At 50.1% G+C, this 26839-nt stretch overlaps 1 protein-coding gene across 2 annotated transcripts in view; it reads left to right on the top strand.

Annotated features, from left to right (window-relative positions):
- Positions 1 to 26839, top strand: part of Mgat5 (alpha-1,6-mannosylglycoprotein 6-beta-N-acetylglucosaminyltransferase) — a 289240-nt gene that overhangs the window by 256236 nt on the left and 6165 nt on the right. For both annotated transcript variants that reach the window (XM_028874926.2, XM_028874925.2), the window contains exons 14-17: positions 923 to 1069; positions 10541 to 10657; positions 12851 to 12925; positions 23583 to 23740. In XM_028874926.2, coding sequence (XP_028730759.1) covers positions 923 to 1069; positions 10541 to 10657; positions 12851 to 12925; positions 23583 to 23740 — 497 coding nt within the window. The remainder of the gene's footprint in view (positions 1 to 922; positions 1070 to 10540; positions 10658 to 12850; positions 12926 to 23582; positions 23741 to 26839) is intronic.

Below are 26839 nucleotides of genomic sequence, written 5' to 3'. Positions count from 1 at the left end.
GTCTATCTTTAGAATATCTTCATTCCTGCCTGGATAGTTACATTTCTTGGGGGACATGGCCCGGGTATTTCTGAACACGAATGTACAAGGAACCCCAGCATCCTCCACCCTACCTCACTCCCACCAGACACGCATCACCGCCCCCCCCCCAAGTCTCCTTGTCATGGGATGTGTGCCTCGAGCCGTTTTGGACTTGGCTTCCACGTGTGGGCAGAGAGAATCAGGATTAGAACCAGCCTAGCTGTTCAGCACAGTACTGTATCCCCACACCTGGTATACACAGAGACTGTTGCATTTGGGGGGCCCACTGACCCATGGTGTCTCATCCCTTTGTCCCACCAGCTCCCTGCTGTGGGCTAAGGACTTTTAGCTTGTCTCTGCTGCCCTCTACTGTCTGTCTAGGGAAAGTCGAGTTTTGCTCACGGGAGGAAAATTGAGACTTGCAGGCTTTGCAACTTCTGCTTCCACAGAGGGGGGGAAACCTGCAGCTGGTGGCGTCCCCAGTGAAAACTCCATCATCAATCCTGTGTTTACTGGCCTCCCAAGTTCAAAAGCAGTTCCATTGGAACTGTAATCAAACCACTAAGTGACCTTTCTGCCCAGGGTCCCCAGAGTCCCTGAAAGGGCCCCTTGTTCCCTGCTTGAGTGAAGAAACCGTCTGTTTAGTCAAGCAAGTGTTTTTGCAGTTATGTGCCCTGCTGAGTGACAGAAAGACAGTTGTTGGGTCTCGGGTTTATTGTGGGTTTCTGTTTCGTTCCCCAACCCCAATGCCTGACAGCCCCCAACCCTTTACTTTCATATCAGAAAAGGAGATGGGATCTAAGACCCTTGCAGTATGTCAGGCAGCGACAGAAGCAGACCACAGGAGCTGAGAGGCGGCCGCGACTGATACGTTCATGTGATGTGTTTTCCTGTCTTACAGCTGTTTGTTGGGCTGGGATTCCCCTATGAGGGTCCAGCTCCCCTGGAGGCCATTGCAAATGGATGTGCTTTCCTGAACCCCAAGTTCAACCCTCCCAAAAGCAGCAAAAACACAGACTTCTTCATTGGCAAGCCGACCCTGAGAGAGGTGAGTATCGAAAGCATTCCGCTTTCTTTTAGGGTTTTGTGTTTGTCTGTGTATGGGAGGGTGGCACATGTGTGTAGGCATGTTTGTAGTGGCCAGAGGGTGAAGTGTGGGGTCTTCCCCCACCCCCCACCACTTCACTTTATTCACTAAGGCAGAGTCTTTCACTGATGTGACTACCCTAGCTTGCCCTGGGATCCCCTGCCTCCACCTCTTAGGCTCTATGACTAAAAGCAGGCTACCATGCCCACCCTGCTTCTTCGATATGTGCTGAGGCTTCGTACTCAGGTCTGCATGTCCGCACAGCCAGCTCCTGTCCTCCGAGCCAACTCTCCGGCCCCTCCCCCAACTCTATTTTGAATGACCGCGGTGGGTGCTCTAGTCTCCTCAACGGCCGACAGCTGGAACGAGGAGGCCACTGGGGACGCTTGCTCGCCTCCTCTGCATTGCCCGTGGTGGAGGTGAAGAAGAACTGGTGGCCAGTGACTGTTCAGAGAACGTCAGCCTCAGAGGTGGAGAGGCCGATTAGTCAATAAAGTGCTTGCCATACTTGTTAAATCCCCAGAGCTCTGTAAAAAGCTAGGTGTTGTAGCATTCTCTTAAAATCTAAGAACTGAGGAGGCAGGGACGAGTGGCTGGCTCCCTGGGCTTCACTGGCTAGCCAGCCTAGTTTCCTTGGCGAGTTCCAAGCTGATGAGAGACTATGTCTCCAGAAAACAAGGTCGACAGTGCCTGAACAACACCCAGAGGTTCACCTGTGACCTGTCTCTGTAGGTGTGCACACGCATTCACACACACACCCACACAGAGAGAGAACATCAGTCTCTAGAGATGACATCAGAGTTGATGGAAGGGATGCTCCTAAGTTTTTAGCTCGCCCTCAGCGGGCACCACGCTGTCAAGCCTCATTGCTTGAGCCTCTCACAGGAGCCTGGTTCCATCCGCCTCTGCAAATGCTCTTCAAACCTGCGCTTGGGTGGTGAATCACCATGGAGCATGGCCGGGGTTCATTTGGGGCGATAAAGAGAAGTCATTTACAGCTCAGTGTGGGTGATCCATGTCAAAGGTGGGGGGAGACAGGGCAGACCCAGGTGTGTGCACGAAGCCATGAGATTGGCTTCCTTGTTACTTCTGGGCAGTTAGCGATTCCCCTGACTGCTCATGCGCGGGGACATTAAAGCAGACTCCCTCGGGGCCTCTCGCTGGTGAATCACAGTGGTGGAAAGTCCTAGTGTGACACAGCAGCAACTGTTTCTAGAACGTTCATTTTTCAATGCTGTTGCCTTTTTAACCCTTTGGGACACTTTCCTGAACTTGTCCCCCAAACAGTGCATCCAGTGCGTTTCTTCCCTCCCTCCCCTCCCTGTGTGCTCTTTGGAAGTCTTTATAAAATGTCTATTTAGATTCATTGCCCTTTTTTTATTATTATTATTTTGGTTTTTAGAGACAGGGTTTCTTTTATGTAGTCCTGGCTGTCGTGGAACTCATGCTGTAGACCCGGCTGGTCTTGAACTCACAGAGATCCTCCTGCCTCTGTCTCCTGAGCGCCGGGATCAAAAGCCTGTGCCACCACCACCCAATACTTTTGCCTATTTTTAAATGGGGTTTGTTGAGGGTTTTTTGCTTTTGAGTGGTAGAGGTTCCTTAGCTATTTAGAGTATTAGCCCTTTATCAGACACAATTTGCAAATATTTTCACTCATTTTATATGTTGGTGGCTTCTCTTGATGTGTTAAAGCTTTAAAAGTTGGAGCTGTGGAAATAGCTTCAGTAGATAACGTGCTAGCCACAACAGGCAGGAGGGCCTGAGTTCAGTCCCTAGAACACATGTTTAAGGAAAACAAAAGCGACCCCGAGGCATGGTAGCACTCACTTGAAATCCTAGAACTGTGGGGCAGGAGACGGGGATCCCTGGAGCTTGCCAGCTAGGCAGCCTAGCTTGCCTGGCTTGTCCCAGGCTAGGAAGAGACCCTGTTCCAAAGAACAAGAGGGATGGCCCATGAGGAATAATCTGAGGTGGATCTCTGGCCTCCACATGCACACACATGCATACACACGTACAGATGAGCATGTGCACTTGTGTGCACGCATGCGCGCGCACCCCCCCCCCCACACACACACACAGAGGACTTTCCTATGCACATTCTACCCCATGCTCAGGGAATGATGTCACATGACAGCGCTCACATCAGCCAATCCTGAGGAAGTGCTCATTGTCCTCTGTCGCTTGCCGTTATCTAATCATGTGATTGTGCTGATGTTGGGGAGGGCACTCGTTCTCTGGGGCATAAGGAGAAAAAAAAAAGAGAGACCTTGAAGCACCTGCAAGGGATGATTCTATCAGCCCTTAAATGAGACCATAAGAGAAAGAGTGTGGACTCCTGTCATCTGTGGCTCCACATGTGACCTCATCCAGACAACTCCATCAGCCCAGTGTTCTCACAGGAGGCAGAGATGCCAGAGGGAGCAGGCAGAAACTGGGCTTATCTGCACAACAGCCTGTGGTACTAGCCACCCTACTGGGGGAGTTGAGCAGAGTGTTTTCCACTTTCTAGTAGCTCCATATCTGATATGGGAGCATGAGAAGACAGCTGTGCATCATACAGTGTACAGAGATAGCTGAGTGGGGTTGAGGATGTGGCCTAGCTGGCAGAGCACTGGCCTAGCATGCAGAGGCCCCGGGGTCCATCTCCAGCACCGCCTGAAATAGGTGTGGTGTGGTGGCTCGTACCTGTCATTCCTGCACTTTGGAGGTGGAGGCAGGAGAGTAAGAAGTTCAGAGTCATCATCAGCTGTGTAACAAGTTCAAGGCCAACCTGAAATACACGAGCCCGAAATAAAAGCTGAGTGGATGAAAGAGGGGAGTTACCTTCGAGTTGCGCAAAGGAAGAGTGTCCGGTGTTAACAGAAGGGGGTTGGGGTGGGCTTTAAAGAGAAAGGAGCAGAAGCGGGAACTTCTAGAGTGGATGAACAAAGGAGACCCGAGGTTAGTTTGCCCCATGCAGGAGAAGACCTTCTAACAGCTTTGAGGGGAGTGGTGGCCTTGATCTCATGGCAGAAAGAACCATTGGCCCCCCTTTCACAGCTCTCAAACCCCCCCACACACACACATCTCCTTAACCAACGATGTTAATTGGAAAAGAGCTGCCAACCAGTCTACAGATTTCTAACTCCAAAACCTCCAGAGCAGCGGTTTCCAACCTACAGGTCTCAACCCCCATAGGGTCGCGTATTTTGTGTATCAGATATTTACATTGTGATTCATAACAGTACCAAAGTTAACAGTTATAAAGTAGCACTGAAATACTTTTACGGTTGCCGGTCTCCAGAGTGTGAGGAACTGTATTAAAGGTTCACAACATTAGGAAGGTTGAGAACCACCGCTCTAGAGGGAGCTCGGGGTGGTTAAAGCGCTTGCTGCTCTTGCAGAGGACTGGAGTTCAGTTCCTGGTACCCACATCCAGTGGCTCATAAACACCTGTAACTCCATTCCAGGGGATCCATGCCTTCTGTAGCCTCTTTGGGTACCAGGCATGTACTCGGTATACATACTAACACTCACATTAGATAAATAGATGATAGGTAGGTAGGTAGGTAGATAGATGGATGGATGGATGGATGGATGGATGGATGGATGGATGGATGGATAGATAGATAGATGAGAAATTCAGGCATGGTGGCATATACTACCAGCATGGGGAGGCTTACTAGTCAGGGAATTGGCAAGCTCCAGGTTCATTGAGAGAACCTGTCTCCAAAGAAAAAGTGAAAAGTAAGCAAGAAAGCTCACACACACACAAACATGTATATACACACAAAGAGAAATGATCTCTCTTATCCCAGCAAATGGAAAAATTTTAACCCAAAGTCTCTTAGTGTACTAGACTGTCTTTGTGTCCAGCAGACCTCTGTTAAACTACCCTCACACACAAACGTTGATCAAGGTCAATTGTCTCCATTTCTCTTGGCCTTCGCTTGAGGAAAAGGGGAAAAACTGAGATTTCTAAACTTGAGCTTAGCTTTGTTTTTATTTTTGCATCAGACCAACCAGGTTTTCAGAGTGCATTGTCACTCAGAGCAGGGCAGACAGACCCCAGAATGCCTCGAGGAATGGAGTTGCTTCATTGTACTTTAATATAAATTAGATCTTTATCTTTACATTGGGGAATGTATTAATAGGCTCCTGTAAAAGGAGTCTCCTCGGAGGTTCTACATCGGTTCTGAAGTCGCCTCTCATATTTCCCAAGATGCTTGTCCAGAGGATGCCTCAGTAAATCTACTGACAGATACACACTCAAGTGGCTGAGATCAGACGGTCCTCAATAAATTACCAAGGAGGAACACAGAGTTCTGAGAGGGCTAATGAATCAAAAACGCCTCACTCGTAAAATTAAGTAACCCTCAGCAAATGCAAAGGAATGAAGCAGTGATGGCTTAGCATTGTGTGTTTGCTAAGTGCTTAGAGCAGCCTTGTAAATAAGCGGGGGGGGGGGGGGGGGGGGGGGGGGGGGGGGCCGGGGCTGCACTACTAAATAGATGAGTCGATGGTGATATTGCTGGCTGTTGAAATTTTAGCAGGAGATGGACTAATTAGCTTGTTCTCTGGGCCACAAAGCAGAAACATGTGACAGTCTGCCCACCCTCTCAAAAGGTCTAACATGGCATAAATGCAGCTCTGGCAGATAAATATTCATATACATATATGTATACACACACACATATCCATAAATGTGTGTATACGTGTGTGTGTGTGTATATATATATATTAAGAGTGATTTTTAAGGCTTTGTTCATTTTTTTTCTTAAGAATTGGGTGGTATTCTCTAAGATGCTTTCTTTTTTTGCTCAAAGATACTGGATTGGAACCTGGGAAGAGAGCTCAGTTGAGATAAAAAGGCTTGGAGGACTTGGTTTCAGTCCTTAGAACCCAGGTAAAGAGCTGGGTGTGGTAGTGTGCGCTTGTAATCCCAGCGCTAGGGAGGCGGAGACTAGTGGATCCCCGGGTCTCTTTGGCCAACCAGCCTAGGTTGATTTATGGGTTCACGTCAGTGAGAGACCCTGTCTCAAAAGTAAAAGTCGGGCTGGAGAGATGGGCTCAGAGGTTAAGAGCATTGGCAGCTCTTCCAGAGGTCCTGAGTTCAATTCCCAGCAACCACATGGTGGCTCTCAGCCATCTATAGTGGGATCTGATGCTTTCTTCTGGCCTGCAGGGATACATGCAGATGGAGCACTACATACATAAAATAAATACATCTTTAAAAATAAATAAATAAATAAAAGTCCACAGGGGTCTTGAGGAATGACACCCAAGATTGGCTTCTGGTCTCCACACACATGTACCACACTCATACACACAAACACAGACAAACACATCCACATAAAGCCGTTCGGTTGCTGAAGGGTCTAGATTTGAACTTGGCTTTGCTGTTTTCTGTTTATGTAGAACCCAAGAACCTTGGAATCCCTGTGATATATAGGAAGCCTGATAAATAATATATGAGGGCTGGGGATTAGCCCACTGCCTATCTCAAGCAAAGACCTTGTGCATGGGTGTTGAATCAAAATACTTTATACGGAGTTTTATTAATTGACAAATAAAGGTTTCCACAGCTCTGTGGGCCTGCAAGGTCTCCTCCAAGCACTGACCACAGAGCCTGAAAAACAAGGGCTGTGACAGAAGAGGGAGCCTGTGCAGAAACCAAGAAAAGCAGCAGCCTCAGGACTGCAAGGGTTTTGTAATTTCCTGGAGGCTCTCCCAGAGGCTTGTGCTCCCAGCTTCCTGGCCCAAACAGGGCTTGCGGTGGCTGGTGTGCTGAGGTACCAAGGGCCGTGGTGAGGAGATGGCGGGTGCTAAGGAGCTTTGTAGTTCTCTAAGTGTCTGCGTCTTTATGGAATCTGAAGGAGAAGGGAAAACAAGAGAGCCAGGCTGGCCTCAAAAGCAAAGGCCGCAGCACCAGCAGCTCCTGTAACGGAGGTGGTAGGATGTGTTTTCCAGCCGTGGAGATTGGTCGGTGGGCGAGAGCACTTGCTGAACAGGCGTGCGGTCATCAGGTTTGGATCCCGAGCACAAACATCAAGCTGAGCGTTGCCTCCAGCTCCTGCCCAGCTGTGCTGGGGTACTGGGGAACAGAGATCACTGGGGCTGGCCAGTCTAGCTAAAAACAGGGAGCACAGGGTCAGCGAGAGACGCTGTCTCACGTGAATAAGGCGGCGAGCGGCACAGACAGGCGCCCAGTGTCTTCCCCTGGCCTCAGCACATGCACAAGGGCGTGTACCTGCACATACATTGCCCATACAGACACATGCACTAAATGAGTGAGTCAGTAAATTAATAAATAAGGAATAAATAGAACATATTTTCTCTCCAGAAATGAAATTTGCAAGTAACAGGACTTGCCTTTGTAGATCTTTTTTTGTTTGTTTATAATATATAAAAAAGAAATATGTAAAAAAAAAAAATAAATTCTAGGAAAGTAATAGGTATTTCATTCAGTATTATGTACTAAGAATTATAGTAGAAGGTGGGATGTCTGGTTCCACCTTCCAAGTGAACAGTTGTATTTAAAGGGGATAAAATACTCAGTGGAACACTGCCAGCCTTATTTTCTTACGTTTGACATTATGAAAAGGGAGCTGAGTATAATCTGTGTACATATCACACACGTATACACAACTGTCATGAATGTGATATCTACCCATGGAGGCATGTTTTACTGGAGGATAGTACCCGGCGTGACACTGATGTTGCTGTGACATTTTTCTGAAATAGTGACTGTTCATGGATGGAGTCTCAAATAACCCAGTAGAAGGCGAGGGAGTGCCTGCCCAGCATGCAGGAGGGTTCCTTCCCCAGCACCTCGGAAACCGAGCACATAATGTAAACATAAATTAGACTGTTTAGTATAAATTAGATTGTTATCTAAGCTTGTCATCCCAGCAGCCTAGAGGTGAGGTAGGAAGATCAGAAAGTCAAGGTCATCTTCATCTACCTGATGAGTTAGAAGCTGCAACCAGGACTACATAAGATTTTTGTCTTAAAAAAAAAAAAAAAGGGCTGGGCGGTGGTGGCACACGCCTTTAATCCCAGCACTCGGGAGGCAGGCGGATCTCTGTGAGTTCGAGGCAAGCCTGGGCTACAGAGCAAGATCCAAGACAGGCACCAAAAAACTACACAGAGAAACCCTGTCTCAAAAATCAAAAAAAAAAAAAAAAGGACATTTCTTGATTACAGTCCTGGACAATTCAGTGTGCACTCAGATGGCATCTAAGAATTTTATTCCATGAATCCACCTTAAATCCCAGCAAGACATATGAAAGCTCTCTGGGCTGGTGATGTAGTAGATGGTAAAGAACATGCTTAATATATTCAGGGGCCCTATGTTCAATCTCATAGATAGATAGATAGATAGATAGATAGATAGATAGATAGATACATACATACATACATACATACATACATATATACATACATAGATGATAGACAGATAGACGATAGACAGATAGATAGATAATAAAGGTTCCTTGGGAAGTGACAAGTCTTCCTGATGCCCTGGTCATCACCTGAAATGTTTCCACAAGTGTGTAAAAGGCTGTTTACCCACTGCCTTAAAGAGGTGTAAGAAGACCCCAGGCAGAAAAGAGCAAGGGTGGTCTTCTAAAGAGCTCACAGTAGCTGAGATATGTATTGGATGTGCTTGGTTTCTTTGGCTACTTTTTTTTTTTTAAAAAAATACAAGGCCTCACTTTGCCCAGACTGGCTTCAAACATTGTAGATTAGGATGAGTCAACTTCTGACCCTCCTGCCTTTACCTCCTGAGTGCTGGGATTATGGGTATGCACCACCACACCTGGTTTTATACAGTTCTGGAATGGACCCAGGACTTTGGTCGGGGGCGGGGGGGGGGGGGTGGCGGGGGGGGGTGGCAGGGTCAAACACTGCCAACTCCCCAGCCTCCTTGAGCCACTTTTTTTTTCACGTTGATTCTTTAGGAGGGAGTGTTCATGCCCCGCAGTAGGGGGAGTGTGTGCACACCACAGCACACTTGTGGAGGTTAGAGAACAAGTTGTGGGGTATCAATCTTCTCCTTCCACCATGTGGGGATTGAGCCCGGGCTATCATCAGCCCTGACCCCAAGTGCCCTTATCTACAGAGCCATCTCATCCGCCCTGCCTACTTGAATCTTAAAACCGTTAGGAGGGAGACCACTCCTGGCTTTTCTGATTCTAAATTGTCTTTATGAATTTTATGTTCTGGGGCTGGAGAGATAGCTCAGTGGTTAGGAACACCCCTGTCAGGCAGCTCACAACTAACTGCCTGTAACTGCAACTCCAGGGCATCTTAGAACCTTTTCCGGTTTTGGTTGGTAACTGTCTGTACCTGTGCGTACACACACACATAGATGCGCACATACATACATTTTAAAATCAATAAACTTCATGTTCATATTGCTATGATAGTTTCTGAAACAATGGCATAATTTTTCCGACTGTCACCCCTATGGGCACTGTTACTCATGTCCATGTAGTTCCCAGCATCGTGTGTTGGTTTGAAACTGGGTTTCACTGTGCAGTCCAGGCTAGCCTGGAATTTGTGATTCCTGTCTACCTGCCAAGTAAAGAAATCACAGGCATGCCTGGCTTCCAGTTTTGATCTTTATTGTGATTTTCTGTGATTACCTGTCTGTCCCAGCCCGGAGAATAGAATATGGAGGTAATCTTGGCCGAGAAAAAGTAGTCCTTAAGAGCCCAGGATAGCTACAAGGGTGCATTATCCACTGTTCTCATTTGTGTGATTCAATAACTGATAAAAGGCAGCTTAGGGAAGGGAGAGTTATTTTGGCTCAAATTCCAGGGGTACAGTCCATCACAGAGAAGGCATGGCTGCAGTAGCCAGAGGCAGCTGGTCACATCGCGTCCACAGTCAGGAAGCAGAAAGATGCACACTGGTTGATGCTCGGCTCACTTCCTCCTTTTTATTCAGACCAGGACCGTGGTCCATGGAATGGTGCTATCCACACTGAGTGGCTCTTTCCACCTTAATCCACAAGATCTAGAAACTCTCTTACAGACATGCCCCAGGTTAGCTCCTGTGAGGCTGACTATCCATATCAACCACCACAGGCCCTGCTTAGTGATAGAGCACCACTCCCTGCACGGAGGCCCCCAGTTCAACCTGGCACCGCCTGTCGGAACCTCTTTGTTATGACATTGTTCTATTTCCAGCAGGCTTCAATAGTTCTGCCCATCACTATTGGTTTTTTTTTTTTTTTTTAATCTGCCTGTTCTTTAGATTAGAAGGTTTTGATTGCTCCAGGGAGAACAAGAATGCCTTACCTCCTGTTTGAGTTCAGAGCGCTTTGTCTAGCCCAGAGCTTTACCGGAGCAGTCGTGCGTGTGTGTGTGTGTGTGTGTGTGTGTGTGTGTGTGTGTGTGTGTGTGTGTGAAACTAAGTTGCAACATGCCTTCTCTCTTCCAGCTGACATCTCAGCACCCGTACGCAGAAGTCTTCATCGGCCGGCCACACGTCTGGACCGTGGATCTCAACAACCGAGAGGAAGTGGAGGACGCCGTGAAAGCCATCTTAAACCAGAAGGTTGCTGCTTTTCTGTTTCGTTTTTCCTGCCTGCCTGCATTGGACCTGGGACTGCAGAGTGTTACAGTCTCTCGCTTTCAGTAAACAGCGCTTGCCTCCTGAGTTGGACTCAGACCGTAGTCTCGCCATAGCATCTGGCCTAAGGCTTTCAAGGAGGCTCTGTGAAAGACAAAACAGCTGGTGACAGCTGTGGGTTTGGGTCTTACAGCCCCTGCTGATGCGTCTTTGGGGTTCCTGGGTCCCGGGCATGAAGGCAGTAATCTTATTTACTCACATAATCTAATCATGTCCCTGGAGAGGTTTGCAAAATTGGGTTGCTTATGTTACCTTCTACAAAGGGTAAAGTTTATAAAGTTGTTTTGGGGTGTGTGTGTGTGTGTGTGTGTGTGTGTGTGTGTGTGTGTGTGTGTACATGTTCCTGTAGGCATGGAGGCATTACATATACATTCACATGCATGTGTCTTCTCTACGGCACTTCACTTCCTATTTTTCTTGAGACATGGTCTTTCCCAAACCCAAAGTTCACTGATTTGACCTGGCAGGCTGGCCAGTGAGCCCCAGGGATCCACCTGTCTCCAGCCCCAGCACCAAGATTACAGACATACCCCATCCCACCCAGTTTTCACACGGGTGCTGCAGATCTACACACAGTCCTCAGGCTTACCCAGCAGGCAGCTGGACTATCATCTCCCCAGTGTTGTAGTTTTCTACAGTGGATACTGTATTTTTTTTTCTACCTAAACATTAGAATCTTGTTAACTTAACCAGTCTAGACTTTTCCCATCAATTCAGTAAGCATTGATTAAGCACCTGTTGTATACAGGCCACCCTCTGAGCCATTCTGAGAAGACGAGGGCTGTCTACCTCCACCATGGATGGGGCTGGCCACCCCATGGGAAGTCTAGCATCCCACAGGACTTTAGTTTGCCCGGGACTGCTGTTGACGCCCCGAGGCACAGCCTGCCCTGTACTTCTCCTCTCAAACCTTTCCCGTTGGTTATTACCTGTTGGTGCGTGTGTGCTGTGAGGAGAGGGCTAAGTGTAGGCTCAAGAAGGAGCGACTAAAGATGGTCCTTTGTCCTGTCAGCAGCGATGCCGTTGGGTCCATGTAGATGGATTGCTGGTGTCTTCCTCTCACGGGTGATCTCCACTTCCCATTCCTGTGACCCTCAGGACACTGGTGTCCATGTGTCAGTCAGTCCGTGCTGTGTAGCGGAGCCCAGCACCATCTCTCCCATGCTCCCTCATTGTCTCTAGCAGCCATCAGAATGCCCCTCACCCCATGACCTTCTAGGGTTTCCCATCCTCTCCCCAGATAGTGCAAGCCCCTGTATAGAAATCACAAGGCTTTTGTGGTGTTCTGAGTCCCTTTGTACCTTGTCTCACCAGCTCCCAGTCCCGAGCGCCATCTTCTCATATCATAGTTCACACTCTGGCTTAGGGATGCGCGAAGTCCTGGGTTCCACCCCCAGTACCAAGTAACCCAGATACGGTAGCACATGTCTGAATCCTGCCCCTAGGAGGGGGAGACAGGAGGATAGGAAGTTCAAGGTCACCTCACCTATATGGCAAGGCCACCACCTGGTCTCAAAGGAAAAAAGAACCTCAGCCCTCCCAGGGCCTCTAGCTGAGTTCCTCAGCTGTACTCCATCCCCTTGGTTCTGCAGCAGGAGTTCTTTAGATGCTTTCTCTCCTCACCTACTACTACAGACCAGCCATTCCTCCCTGCCTTCCTCGGAGCAGTGACCGAGTATTCCTTCAGCAGATGTTGGCTAAATCTCGGCACATAATGTGTTCTGCCCAGCCTGAGAGGCTGGTGAGCCACCCCCCCCCCCGACACACACACAGTCTACCTGCTAGCACGTGATAACATCCACCTTTTTGAAGGCCTACTATGTACCTTACACTATCCAAGCAGTTTCCCCCATGTACCTTCACCACCGCTTAACAGAGATGGGTTTTTCTACTGGCCGCTCTTTTACACATCAGGTATCTGCAACTTGGGGAAGGTGGACTGTTCAGGGTCCAGAAAAGATGCAATACGGCCTGGGCCCTGTCTGTCCTGTCCCAGGCATGTAGCTTTAACGCCTGTCAAGGCTCCCGCTTTGCGCGAGCCTCTGTGTGAGTCAGTGGAGAATCGGTAAGTGTCTCATGCCCCATGTCCCCTTACACGGTGCCCTGTTGTTTCTGCAGATTGAGCCGTACATGCCCTACGAGTTCACGTGTGAAGGGATGCTGCAGAGGATCAACGCGTTCATAGAAAAGCAGGTAAGGCCCGTCGGAAGTCTGTCTGTCTTCGCTGTGTCCTGCTCCCCGGTTCCCAGCTCTCACTGGGTGCTTATTTCTGTGGTTATTTGCCCGCTTTGGGAAACTCCAGGTGGCTCCATGGTGGCTTACTGTCGTTTTTTTAAACGTTTCACTGTCATGGTCTCCCAAGGGAGCCGGTCTTCCCCGGAGTACGCTCTTTGTAACAAGGAAAGGTGATATGGACACTTAGAATAAGACATCAGAGTGGTCAAGGTGGGGTCCTCCCTGACCACTGGAGATTCAGAACATCTTGAGGACTCAGGAAGGGCAAGGGACAGACAAGTGGCTCTCTGTCCTCCACCCTTCATTTCTCATCCCTCACCCCCACCCCCTAAAAAAAAGAGGATTAGGATCTGGAAAGGTAGCCCAGTCAGTGATGTGCTTGCCTTTCGAGTGTGGGGATCTGAGCTGATTCCACAGAAGCCAGACACGAACCACGCACTTGTAATCTCAGCGCAAGGGAAGTAGACACAGGCAGACCCCTGGGACTCACTGGCCGGCCAGCCTGTCGGAGTTGGGAAGCTGCAGGCCAGGGAGAGACTATCTTAAGAAACAGGGTGGGCAGAACATGAGGAATGGCATCTAACATTGTCCTCTGGCCTCCACGTGCACACGTGTGTGTCCACGCACACACGAATACTCACACACATGCAGTGATCAAATCTATGTTTTTGAAATATTTCTTCAAGGGTGTAAATGCAGCAATTCTAAATATGTTAGGACTCTTGAGTGGTTTTTCAAACTGGGCCTCCTTTCAAAAGAAACCCATGAAACAGAGGCAGAATGCTCTCAGAGGTGAAGGGTACAACCATCACTGTGATCCTTTATGATGGTTTAATTCCTTGGACTTCAAAGGCCACACGGACCCAGAAATAGACAAAGCCAGAACCCCTATGGGTAAGGGATCTGAACTTCTTGCCCAGTCCAGAAATAGGGGGTTCTCTTTATAGGGCAAAACAATGTTGAAGGGTCAATAAGGGACCTTTTCACAATGGGACTAAGAGCCGTAGAGCTGAAAATAGAGACAGCAGAGTAGAAACATAAATGTAGGCCACCAGCCCAGGGGCATGGTGGGAAGGTGGAAGCTGGGCCTCTAGGGCATGGGCTTTGGAGCCGAGCATCCGATCAGCTCAGCTGTGGAGGACAAGGCAGGTAACAGGAGATAGGTGAGTGGACATAAATGTGTGTGTGCAGGTGCATGTGCACATGTCTGTGAGTGTGCATGCACATGTATATGTGAGTGGCATGCACACTTATGTATGCAGTGCACATACATGTAGAAGGCAAAGGACTACCTCAGGTGTCATTTTAGGCGCCGATCACCCTTTTTTTTTTGAAATGGGGTCTCCCACTGGCCTGCAGCTCACCAAGTAGGCTAGGCTGGCCATCTGGTAAGCCCCAGGGATCCGCCTGAGTCCATAACCCCAGTGCTGGGATTACAAGCAATGACCATCAAGCCCAGCCTTTCACTTGAACGTGGGTCCACATGCTTACACAGCAAACATTTTAGCTACTGAATCATCTCCCCGGCCCAGCCACCTGGATCCAACTCCCTGTTGCATGAGTTTTTGTTTCTAGGAGCTGAGCATTTGTTACTCATGCTCTCTGTGCCTCAGTAAAGAAGGAAAAATGCTCCTGGGAGCACTGTATGAGCCAGCACCCAGAGAGTACTGAGAACCAGGCCTGACGCCGTAGGAAGAGCAGGTTCATGGCAGTGTTCAACACACCGTGCTCGATTGCGCTGTCTCGTAATTTCATTATGCACGCCGGGAGCTCAGCATTTGTCATTAGCTCATTCAGTGCTCACAAAGGACAAAACTATGACTCCGGCACAGCCTCGGCCAATGGGCACTCACACATGCGCTACACCACCCTCCCCATCCACGGGTTCCCCTTTCCCAGGGCTTGGTTTCCCGTCTCAATCGGCAAATATCAGTTCAGTACAGGAAACCATTTTGCAGGAGGAAGAAGCTGGCCTCACGTTTATTGCAGTAGACTGTTGGAACGCTCTGCTTTCGCTTTAGTTATCGGTCCTCCTGTCGGGTCTAACTAAGCTTCGCCATTGGTGTGTGCTCCAGGGGGATAGACAGTGTGTGTGGTTGGTTTGGTACCATGCACGGTTGCAGGCATCCACCGCTGGTCTCTCCATCCTGCAAAGATACAGGGTGTGTTAGTTACTTTTCTCATTACAATGACAAAATACCCAACAAGGGCCACTTAATGACAGGAAGTTTTATTTCGACTCATAGCTCAAGGGTATGGTGTGTCATGGTGGGGTCGGGTAGACATGGCGGCAGAAACATGAAGCAACTGGTCCCATTCCTTTACAGTCAGGAAGCAGGGAGATGAACGCTGGAGCCCAGATCAACTTTCTCCTTTTCATTCAGTCCAGGACTCCAACCCATGGAATGGTGCCACCCACATTTAGGGTGGGCTTTCCCCACCTCAGTTTACCCAACCTAGAAATTCTCACCGTTGTGCTCAGATGTTTGTCTTCTCGGGGAGTCTAGATCCTGCCAGGTTGGGGATTAACCATTAACCATTTCGGGGTAGGGGTCTGTATCCCCTCTCAGTCCACACAGTAAAGCTCAGGATGCATCAGCCGTAACTGCATGGTGGGAACTGAGACACACAGGGTTTGTTGAAGATCTGGTGTAAAGCCGTGTGAGCATCAGTGCCATGCATTTGCCAGGATCTCAGATGCAGGTGTCCCAGAGCTTGACTTCCCCGGTGCTAGGATTAGGCATATGTGCTTTTTTGAAGTGGTTCTGGTGACCAACCTCAGATTCTCATGCTTGCAAGGCGTGTACTTCACCTAGTGAACCATCTCGGGACATTTCTTACTAGACATCCTCCTAATTCCTCCTAAATGAGCAGTAATGGGGGCTATTTTTAGTTTACATCCAGAACTCTTTCAGACCCAAAAATGTTCCCTCAGTGCACGATAGAATCCAAGACCCCTTTGGATCAGATCAAGTCTCCTATTAGCTGCAGACCTTGGATCTCAGAGCTTGGAGCATTCATTATATTTTTACCGTTTGCAGAGTATCTTCAAAGAGCAGCAAGGACGGAGACAGGGTGCTCCTGGCAGGGGTGGGAAGCCTGGGGCTTGGAGGGGAAGGTTCCCTCCCGCACCTGGAGTGCAGCACTCATTAGCCGGGCTCAGCTTCCGGAGTCCTCCATGTGGGCTACCCGGAACATGGGCACTTTTATCCCAGAACTCTTTCAAGATTGCCCCCCACCACACACACACCACACTCCCAGCAGCTGCAGGAGCCAGATGAGGCTAAACGGACAGCCTTTAAGATCACCCCAGGCTTCAGGTACAGTTTAAGAGTCACTGCTGGGAGCCTGCCTCACACCCGGCCAAACTGGGGTGCAGGCCCTCTCCCCATGGAAGGAAACTGGGTCCAGGGAAAATACTCATTCTTCTCCATCGGTGCCCTGCCCGCATTTGTGGAGGCTTGTGTCCATGAAATGAGCTCTCTGAAGGAGGACTGATTCCAGCGGATGGGGAGTTAGCGCGAGAGTGAAACTCCCCAGGGATAAAAGATCAGTCCTGACTATCCCACGTCCGAGTGTGCCCAGGCTGGTGAGGGTTCCCATTCTGCATTGTTTGGGGGAAGTTACCAATTTACCTCCAGGAGAAAGAAAGCACCTGGAGGAGAGAAACAGGTCGTTTTCTGCTTCCTAGAAATATCTTCTAATATACAGAGTATGGCCAGAGCAATGCTCATTTGGTAAAGACTCCTGCTGCCAAACTTGGTGACCCGAGTTTGATCCCCAGGACCCAAATGGTGGAAGGAGATTATAATAGACTTCCACACATGTACTGTGTCATGTGTGTGTGTGTGTGTGCACACACAAAATAAATAAAACCAACTTTTTAAAAAATTTCTTTAAGTACATATACAGGGCAGTCAGTCATAGTCACATGGTTGTTTGGTTTGAGATAGCATCTCATGTATCCCAGGCTGGCCTTGAACTTGCTATGTGGACAAGGATGACCTTGAACTCCTGGTCTTCCTGTGTTTTCACAAATGCTGGAATTGCAGGTGTGTTACACCGTGCCCCATTTATGCATTGCTTAGATGGAATTCAGAGCTTTGTGCATGCTTGGCAGGCTCTGTACCACCTCAGCTCCTCGAGGCCTCCCCCCCCCCCCACACTTGCCCCTCGTGATGGGCTTGGTAAGAGCTGTTTGGTCTCATGCAAAGCATTGTGGGGATACAGACAGGGCACAGCCAGCTCCATTCCCAGAGCGGCCGCAGAATCAGCTCAAGCTCCCAGATCATCTTAAACTCCTTGGGGAGTGTTCCAGAAACAAAGAGAAGACCTTCAGTGAATCTGGAGAGGACTGGGTTGGGGCCGAAGGGTAGTGACTGGGAAAAGGCATTGCAAAGAGGTAAAGGGGGGCAGCCTCCCTGCTCCCTGCTGTGTCGGCAACAGTCAGCAGGGCTGGCCTGAGTTCACAGCCTGCGTCAGACTACCTGCTGTCTCTGCCCTTCTCAGAAGCAGTGCGACGCTACCTACCCACAGGGTAGGGTTGGCAAATACACATTCAAGGCGAAGCTACGTGTCTGACCCAGCCAGCCCTTCTTCTGCTAAGAACCCAGAAACCAACATCCAACACTTGAGAGGCTGGAGCCCCAAGGCTCTTGTGTTTGGGGCCAGCCATACTGTGCAAAAAGACCCATGTCACTAAAAACAAAACAAAACGAAAATTCAATCTAGGAATCTTGTGTTCAAAATACTTCTTACAAAGCGACGTGTAAGGTTCCTAAACGATCAGGAAAGGGATTGTTTTCAATTTACAGACCTAACTTACAGAGCATAAAGCCCAACCCAGGGCCAGCAAGACGCCTCAGCAGGTAAAGGTGCTTGCTTCCGACCGACCTGTCTTAGTCAGAGTTTCTGTTGCTGTGACGAAACACCATGACCAGAAAGCAGTTTGGGAGGGAAGGGTTTATCTGACTTACACTTCCACGTCTTAGTCCGTCATTGAAGGAAGTCAGGACAGGAACCTGTGGAGGCAGGAGCTGATGCAGAGGGCACAGAGGGGTGCTGCTTACTGGCTTGTTCTTCATGGCATGTTTAGCCTGCTTTCTTATAGAACCCAGGATCACCAGCCTAGGGATGGCACCACCCACCATGGCCTGGTCCCTCCCCCGTTGATCACTAATTAAGAAAATGCCTTATAGACGGAGCTTATGGAGACATTTTGCCAATTGAGGCTCCTTCCTCTCTGATGACTAGTTTGTGTCAAGATAGAATAAAACCAGCCAGTTTACTGCCTGAGTTCAATTCTCACAACTCATGTGACAGAAGGAGAGAGAACCAACTCCACAAGTCGTCCTCTGACCCCTGTGCGCCGTGACAAATCCACACACACAAAATGAAAGAAGCCCACCCATCAGTTACTTCTGTATTAAATGTGCAGCAGCGACCAACCTAATTCTTCAGCAAAACCTGTGGAACCGCAGCACATTCATGTCTACAGAGTTCACACTCCAGATCGACATAATCGAGTTACAAAACAGAACCCCACCAGAAAGAAGTCGGAAGCCTCCAGGAAAGGCTTCTTTCAACAGTCTGGAGGCAAGAGTGAGAACTTAGCTCTTTCACGGCGGAGGGGAGCTCCCTAACACAGCTGTACTGTGACTCTCCACTCCCAGTTGGTGGATGTATCGTCTCCTTTGACCGCAGCGGGTAGTGCTGGCAGGGATGCTCACTGCCATCTCGGGGTGGGCATGGGTTTTCATTTCTCCTGCGGTTACTCCAGCAGTCAAGTACAAGGTGCACCAGATTCATGTGCAGCCCCGGTGTCGCCTCTGCTGACTGGCATGTGTGACACTGTTAGCGTCTCATTGCCGTGACCTGACAAGGAACACGGGTGAAAGGATTTCTTTTGGTTCTCAGTTCGAGGGGACAATCTATTGTTGCAAGAGCATAGGATGGCTGGTCACGTCGCATCCACAGTCAGGAAGCAGAAAGAAATGAACAGGAGACAAGGCCAGATGAGAAAACCTCCAAGTCGGCCTCCAGGGACCCACTTCCTCCAGGAAAGCTACAGCTCCTGAAAGTCCCACAACCTTCCCAGACAGCCCTATCAACCAAGACTTGGACATGTTCTGTTCAGGATATGGCCAAAGGCTGAGGCAGGTGGATTACTACAAGTTCAAGACCAGCCTGGGCTATAGAGGGAGACCTTGTCTAAACAAAGGAAGGAAAGAAAGCAGTTGGGGTGTGGTGGGGTGGGGAATTGGGCCAGGGCTGGATGGAATGGAGAAGACCCTGTCACACACCACGCTTGGCGTTTGTTCAGAAGCCTCTGTTTTGCACCAACGCATGGCTCTTCCCACCTGGTCCAGTCATAGCAGAGGGGAGGGGTCAAGCCGACCCCACTTAGTGCGTCCCTCATAAGGACAGGCTCTGAGTCTTCTTGAACTCTACAGGCACTTGGGGGAGCACTCTTCCTCCAGGCTCCTTTATGGGGGCGCCACCAGTGTCTCCGTCACAGTCCTTGGACTCAGTCATGCTTTGGGACATGGGGAGATGGAGACAGGAGGGTCTCTGGGGTTCACTGGACACACAGCCCTAGCCCACTTGATGAACCCTCCCCCCAAAAAAGTAGAAGGCCATATCTCAGCCAAAGAACAGCAGCAGACATTGGCCTCCTACATACGTTGGTGTCGGCCGGCTCTTCACATACGTGTACACATGGCGGGGGGAGGGGCAGAGACAGAAAAGGAGAGAGCTTTGCTCTGACAACTCTGTTGGTGAATTCTTGATTTCTCCTCACTGCACGACAATTTCAGACTAGCCAAACACACTGAGAAACGCGCGCGCGCGCGTCGATGGCAGGAAGAACGTGATGGAGGAATGCAGATGGCGTGTGCCCCAAGTGAGCTTGTTAACCAGATTGGCAATGACTGTGCATCCCTCCTTCTGGCTGCAGAGATGCCTCATTGGGCTGGAATAGCCTCTTTTTCTACTTTACTCCTATCAAAGCCTCCAGGAAGCCAAAACCACGCAGCCCCATTCAGTAGCTCTTTACCGAGCACCAATTAGCTGCAGCCTGCCGTGTTAGTGATAAGCCGCTAACTCCGGTATAGCCTTGTAGAACCCAGCCCAGAAGTCTGGCTCTTCTGGAAGCTGCCTGTGAGCTGCCGCCCCCACTCTTCCCCTCCCTGTAGAGCCAGCCCCGTCCGGCCTCCACCACGTGCACAGGTTCTAAAGTTTGGGAAGTACCAGCCTTCTGCTACGAGACTGTGCGCTGAACCCCGAAGGCCAGAGGCACGCCTTCATGCTCCTGTTTCTGATGCCATTAAAGCGTGGGGCCTTAACGGTCACATGTAGCGTTGTGAATGGACACACACCTCCCTCTCTCTTAGCAAGGTCTGTAGAATGAGTGGATGTGTAAATGGGTAAGTGAAGGAGCAGGTGGCGTAAGGCAGCGAGACAGCTTGCGTTGCCGGTAGCCTGGGCTGTGGGTGAAGGAAAGAGGGGCCGTCCCTCCAGCTTCCTGACCACACCTACTGGCCATTGTGCGTGTGGGTGAGAGAGAGGAGGCTGATGCCCGGCATCTGCGTTCCCACTGTGCCCTGCAAGCCGCTGGGCCAAGGGGCGCTGTCATAGATCAGCTGTGGCTGTGACCCGGTGACTCAATCACCACAGTGCACAGTGCGGTTATCCTCAGCATCCTTCTTACCTCTCCTCCCTTTTATCCTCACAACTGCACAGGAGGGAAGGGCAGATGTCACTGTCCCCGTTTCCTATATGGGTCAGGTGGAGGGAGCTTGCAAGGCATCCATGAAGTCCCCCCCACTGGGGACCAGCCCCCCTCTCTGCCATGCCTTCTGTGACAACGTGCGAGGGCGGCTCCCTCTCATCAATTGTTACCTTCAAGCTGTCTGGATGGTTCTCTGAGCTTAAGGCTTTGATGCTATTTTTACTATCGCTGGACCTTTTGGCCCCTAGAACAGGCTCCTGAGAGGATGCCAGGCCGTCGTGAAGAGCGGGGACAGGTACCTACCCGTGGGCCCGTTTTGTTCAGTGCAGACTTGAGCGGGGCATGTGTGTGGGAGGGCCCTGAGGAAGACAGCTGCTGTCACATCAGCCCCACCGTGCAGCCTCAAGGGCAGCTCCCGCTGTCTGAACCTTACAGCGACTCCAGCCCTGCCACAGAATAGATGCGGGGTGACTATTCATCCATGAAACCCAGCTTCTCCGTATGCCTGCCAGGCCTTGTCTGAAAGCTGCCCTGGGAGAAGCAACTTTCCCGGGGAACTTAAGGGAGGCAGTGATTCCTGAGCTTCCTTTATTCTGCTGGTTGCACCACAGTACAGATGAGCGAGGGGCCAGATGGGCCCAGGGCCTGTGCCCAGAACCAGTGGCCTGGGGTCAGGCTTCAGATCTGGCCCATCTGACTTTCCAGCTTCAAATTTCACTTTGTAGGAGGGTATGAATGAACGAGAAAGGAAACTCCGTAGCTGTTCTGAAACACCAGGCGCAAGGATACAGCCCAGGGGCTGTCCGAGGAGAGAGACAGAGTTGTAAGAGGCGGAATCTGAACGTTTAGCCTTGCAGGCTTTCCACCTCCCCCGCCTGACGTTAAGTGTGCTGCTGAGAGCCCTCCATGGCCATAGCGCATCTCCCAGATGATGGACTCAGAATAGGGATGCTTCCTCTTGGCTCCGTCTAAGTTTCTGTCCATGACTGGGCCTCGTTGCCGTGGGTTTGTGGTAAAGCGGTACGTCGTGGCTGAGCAGGTCTCAAAGCAAACCTGCCCAGCCCGGGGACTCAGAGAAGACTTGGTGGTCGAGAGCACTTGCTGTTCTTGCAGAAGATCCGGGTTCGGTTCCCCAAAGCCACTGCAGGCTGCTTATAACTGCCTGTAACTAACTACTGCTCCGTTGGATCCAGTGCCCTCTTCTGGACTCCACAGGCACACACACACATACACAGGTAAAGTCAGTCTAAACAAACAACAGCAAAAGCCTGCTTAGCTCATGACTGGGTAGACGGGAAGGGACTCCTATATCCCCTCAAAGGCAAGCTGTAAGCCTCCCAAAGGCTCCAACATCTCCCAGGGGTACCTCACTGGGGACCAAGCTTTCAACACATGGGCCTTTAAGGATACTAAAGGTCCAACTGTAGTCACCAAATTCAAGAGGCAGAGAAATCCTCACTTGCCTTCTGGTTCAGGTGCGTCGTGGTCTAGGTGTCCTTGGGGATTGCCTGTTGTAATGGTTATCTAATTGTGAACTTGACTGGATTTACCATCACCATGGAAACACCTCTGGGTGTGTTGATGAGGGCGTTTCCAGAAAGGCTTAACTGAAGAGGGAATTCTGGGTATAGGTGGCACTGTCCCATGAACTGGCTAAAAGGGAGAAGGCAAGCTGAGCAGCACCATTCTCTCTCGGCTTCCTGCCTGTGAGCACAGGGCAGGTCGGCTGCCTCGCCCACCATGACTGTACCATCAGGTGAGCCAAATCAAGCCCTTGCTTCCTCAGGTTGCTTTTGTGAGCTATTTTGTAACAGCAAGGAGACAAGTAGAAAAGTTGATACACCTCCCCTGCTGTCTAGTCGCCTAAGAGGCTTCGGGTATGCTGAATTGAAACTCTCTTCATTACAATTTTGAAGGGCTGTGAGAGGTACCCATTCGCCCCCAAAGACTTAAGTAAAGGTGCTTACATTAACCAGCAGGGATACATTGTAAGCTTTTCCGGATGCCTGCGTGTCTCTCAACTGTTGGTTCTGTCCATGACAGCTGTCCTGATGGATGGGCAGCTCTGGAATGCAAGCTTTCCACACACTGTGATGGCAAGAACAGTGGCCGTTAGTATAGACTGCACTTCCGTTCACCGTACTGTGAATCTGCACAGTCACGCTGTTACCCTTAGCAACAGCATCCAGACCCACAGGACTGTGCTAACCCATGGCTCAGTGCAGGCAGGAACTGTGTGCAGTATTTGGGGAAGCCAAGAGGAGGGGTCAGAGCTAGTGGGAATGGCCCCGAAGATGGTCCTCATGAGGAACGAGGAAGTGCGTGCGTGTGTGTGTGTGTGTGTGTGTGTGTGTGTGTGTGCGCGCGCGTGCGTGCGTGTGTGTGTGCGTGCGTGTGTGTGTGTGTGTGTGTGTGTGGTTTTTGAGACAGAGCCTCTAGCCCAGGCTGGCCTCAAACTCATGTGATAGCTAAAGATGACATTGAACTTCTGACCCTCCTGCCTTTGCCTCCCAAGAGCAGGGATTAGAGGAATGTTTCGCCACTCTTGGTTTATCCAGCGCAGGGGGTAGAACCCAGAGCTTTTAAAGATTTATTTATTTATTATGTATACAGAAGAGGGTGCCAGATCTCATTACAGATGGTTGTGAGCCACCATGTGGTTGCTGGGGAATTGAACCCAGGACCTCTGGAAGAGCAGTCGGTGCTCTTAACCTCTGAGCCATCTCTCCAGCCCCCGAAACTGGTGTTTAAAGAGGTCACAACCTGTCCCAAGGACGTGTCCTCCTCACCCTTTCTGAGCATGGCGCCCGTGGTTGGTTGCTGGGCTGGAGCTGCCCCACTGTGTCCGCGGTCCCCTCGCTGATGACGGCTTCGCTGTTGTTCTAGGATTTCTGCCATGGCCAAGTGATGTGGCCTCCCCTGAGCGCCTTGCAGGTGAAGCTGGCCGAGCCTGGGCAGTCGTGCAAGCAAGTGTGCCAGGAGAACCAGCTCATCTGCGAGCCCTCGTTCTTTCAGCATCTCAACAAGGAGAAGGACTTGCTGAAGTAAGTGCCTCAGGGGGGAAGAAGATGCAGGGACCTGCTCGGCCTCTGCACGGCGCTGTCTTAGAGTCGGACTGAGAGGCGCCTGGGTTTGCTGGGGCGGGGGAGCAGGTTGCACTCCAGAAAGAGCTCACCTCTCACACTCAACACATGTACACATATGATGTGTGTATGACCTGGGCTTGTATGAAAGATGTGTGTATGATGATGTCTGTGTACACGCATGTATTGATGTATGTCCGTGAGGGTTTGCACACTCACTTTGTACAAGGACATGCATGGAGAGGTCCAAGTACAACCCTAGGCGTTCCTCACCTTCCGCCTGGTTTGAAACAGACTCTCCTTTGCTTTCTCCACCGCTGGCCTGTGAGCTTCCGGGGACTCCCCTGTGTCTGCCTCCTGTCTCCAAGCAGGAGGGCTGGGATTACAGGTGTCACCGCCACGCCCAGCTCCTCATAGGTCCGGCCCATGTTAGTTCAGTTTTCTCATCTGCAGACTAAGAACATTCTCGCGAGCACTAAATTACTTCTTTGCTTCAGCAAAAGCACCTTAAGGAAGGTGTGTGCAGGCTCCCAGCTTGAGGGTGCAGTCTCCATGGCAGCCAGAGCGCGAGGTAGATGGTCACACCTCATTTGCGGTCAGAAGGAGAGGCTGGAATCTGCTTGCTTTTTCCTTTTCATTCCATCCAGGACCGTGGAGTGGTGCCCTCCATATTTAGGATAGGCCTTCCTTTTTCAACTCACCCAACCCAGAAACTCTGACGCACACCCCCAGAGGTTTGTGTCCTAGGTGATTCAGATTGACGGCCAACACGAACCATGACACGAAGTGACAATGAGATGGTGACATTTTTAATGTAGCCCAGGCTGGCCTTGAACTTACTATGTAACTGATGATGACTATGAAGAGACCCTACTGCCTACACACATGCATGCGCGCGCGCACGCACATATGCACAAACACACCTTTTTAAATATTTAACCATAAATAATTTAATGTTTTAATTTAAACAGTTAATGCATAGAGCCCCAGGAAGTGCCAGTGCCCACCCCAGCAAGCTCAGTGGGGCCTTGGTTCCACAAAGAAGAGCGTGCATTCATGTGAAGCCAGATCAGTAATACGGCTACCTCTTAAAGTTAATTGCTATCTTGTAAAAAGTCAAGTTGAAATGATCCACAACTTATAAAGGTGCAACTTATAATTTTTTCTGCTGTATTGCTGTGAAAGTCTGATTATTCAGGAGACATTGTATTTCACATTTTAGATAATAGGTCCAAAAGGAAAAAAAAATCAATTTAGCCCCTGCAGGGCTCAAGAAGATGCTCAGGTCAGGAGAGAGGCACAGTATTTGAAAGTGGCCAGAAGCTCTGTGTCCACAGCCTCGTAGCTGTGAACTTGACGAAAGTTGCTGTGAACCTGACTGTGGTGAGGCCGCAGCGTGAGCTGCTGGAGCACTTTCCGACCAGCCTTGCCGCAGCGGATGCCACCTGCAGCCCGCAAGGGACTCGCTTGCCATGCATCCACATATGCCAAGTAATCAGCAGTGTCCAGGTGACCCAGAGATATGCATCATTCGTTTCCTCCACCTGGCGTCTCAGAGGTAGACGGGACAGCTGCTAGGTGACAGGACGCCAGAGGTGTCTTAAGTGAAGCCACAGCAGTCGCCATGATCCTCCTGCATGAATGAACAGGGACGTGTAAGTCTGTATCCCAAGGCCATGCCCCCCCATGGGGACTTTTCACTCCTAGCTGCACTCTAGATGACCCTTCCTCGGGGTGGGCCAATTGGGGCACCCTCTGAAGGACCCGGGAGCCTGTGTTTGTCACCTGTGATGTTGCTATGACAAAATGCCTGACAGAAGTAGCTTAAGAAAGTTTAAAGTTCATCTCACAGTTGGAGGGTGCAGTCCGTCACGGTGGGGAAGGCAGAGCGGCAGGAGCGTGAGGCGGCTGGTCACACGGCATCCACAGTCAGGAAGCAGAGAGGTGGATGCTGGGGCTCAGCTCGCTCTCTCCTTTTTATTTGGACTGGACTCCAGTCCATAGACTAGTACTGCTCACCTTGAGGGTGGGTCCTCTAGTTCACTTAACCTAGTCTAGAAGTTCCTCACAGATGTGCACAGCATGTGTCCTGGATGATTCCAGATCCCGATAATGAGTATTAACCATTGCAAGCATTAACTCTAGCTGGCTGCTAACTCACAGACTCTGTGAGTGCTCTGGTAATGCCACTTCTCACAGGTAGATTCATCTATTCCCATCTTAAAACAGAGAAGTGCAGTGATTTGTCCAGAGTCACACAGCTCCTACGAGACAAAGCTCAGACTTAAACATAGATCTACCTGGCGCCTTCAATACCATGTTCTTGGAACCTCAGGAGTAACTGGTTTCCACGAGCCCACGGGCCTTTCTTGTTCTGGGTAGGTAGGATGGGTACTGGTTGGAGAGGGCTAGTGCAGCCCACAAGAGAGGGAAGGACCTAAAGTTCTTTGAGATAAGAAGCCAGTACTAGCTGGGTGTGGTCAGACACACTACAGCCAGCTTGGACTCCATGAGACCCTGCCAAAAAAAAGAGGGGGTGGTGGAGAGAGGGCTTTGCTGGTCTCTCACTTGTGCTTGTCAGTCAAGCTCAAGGGCCTGAGCTCGATCTCCAAGAACCCAAGCGACAAAGCCGGCCGGACCTCACAGCATCAAAGTGCGATCCCAGCACTGGGAGACAGCAGCGGAGGATCCCGGGTGCTCACTGGCCTGCCTAGCCATCTGGCCAGCTCCAGGCCCGTGACAAACCCTACCTCAACAGAACAGGGTGGACAGCTCTCCTGAGGATCAAGACTTCTGACCTCATACATATGTGAGCGTGTGTGTGTGTGTGTGTGTGTGTGTGTGTGTGTGTGTGTGTGTGTGCGCGTGTGCGTGTGCGCGCACATACACACACTGAATTGAACAAAGAGTCCAGTGTTGCTGGGACTTAAAAGCCTTTGAAAACAGACCCACTTTCCTCCTCCTCCTCCTCTTCATTCTCTTCTTCATCTTTCTCCATTCCTCATTTCTTCTACTTATTTTAAGACAGGGTCTTATGTAGCCCAGGCTAGCCTTGAACTC

Source organism: Peromyscus leucopus, chromosome 15, assembly GCF_004664715.2.
Source record: "Peromyscus leucopus breed LL Stock chromosome 15, UCI_PerLeu_2.1, whole genome shotgun sequence".
Taxonomy (NCBI): Eukaryota; Metazoa; Chordata; class Mammalia; order Rodentia; family Cricetidae; genus Peromyscus; species Peromyscus leucopus.
The sequence above is the reverse complement of the archived record's forward strand: the minus strand, read 5'-3'. Positions and strand labels throughout refer to the sequence as shown.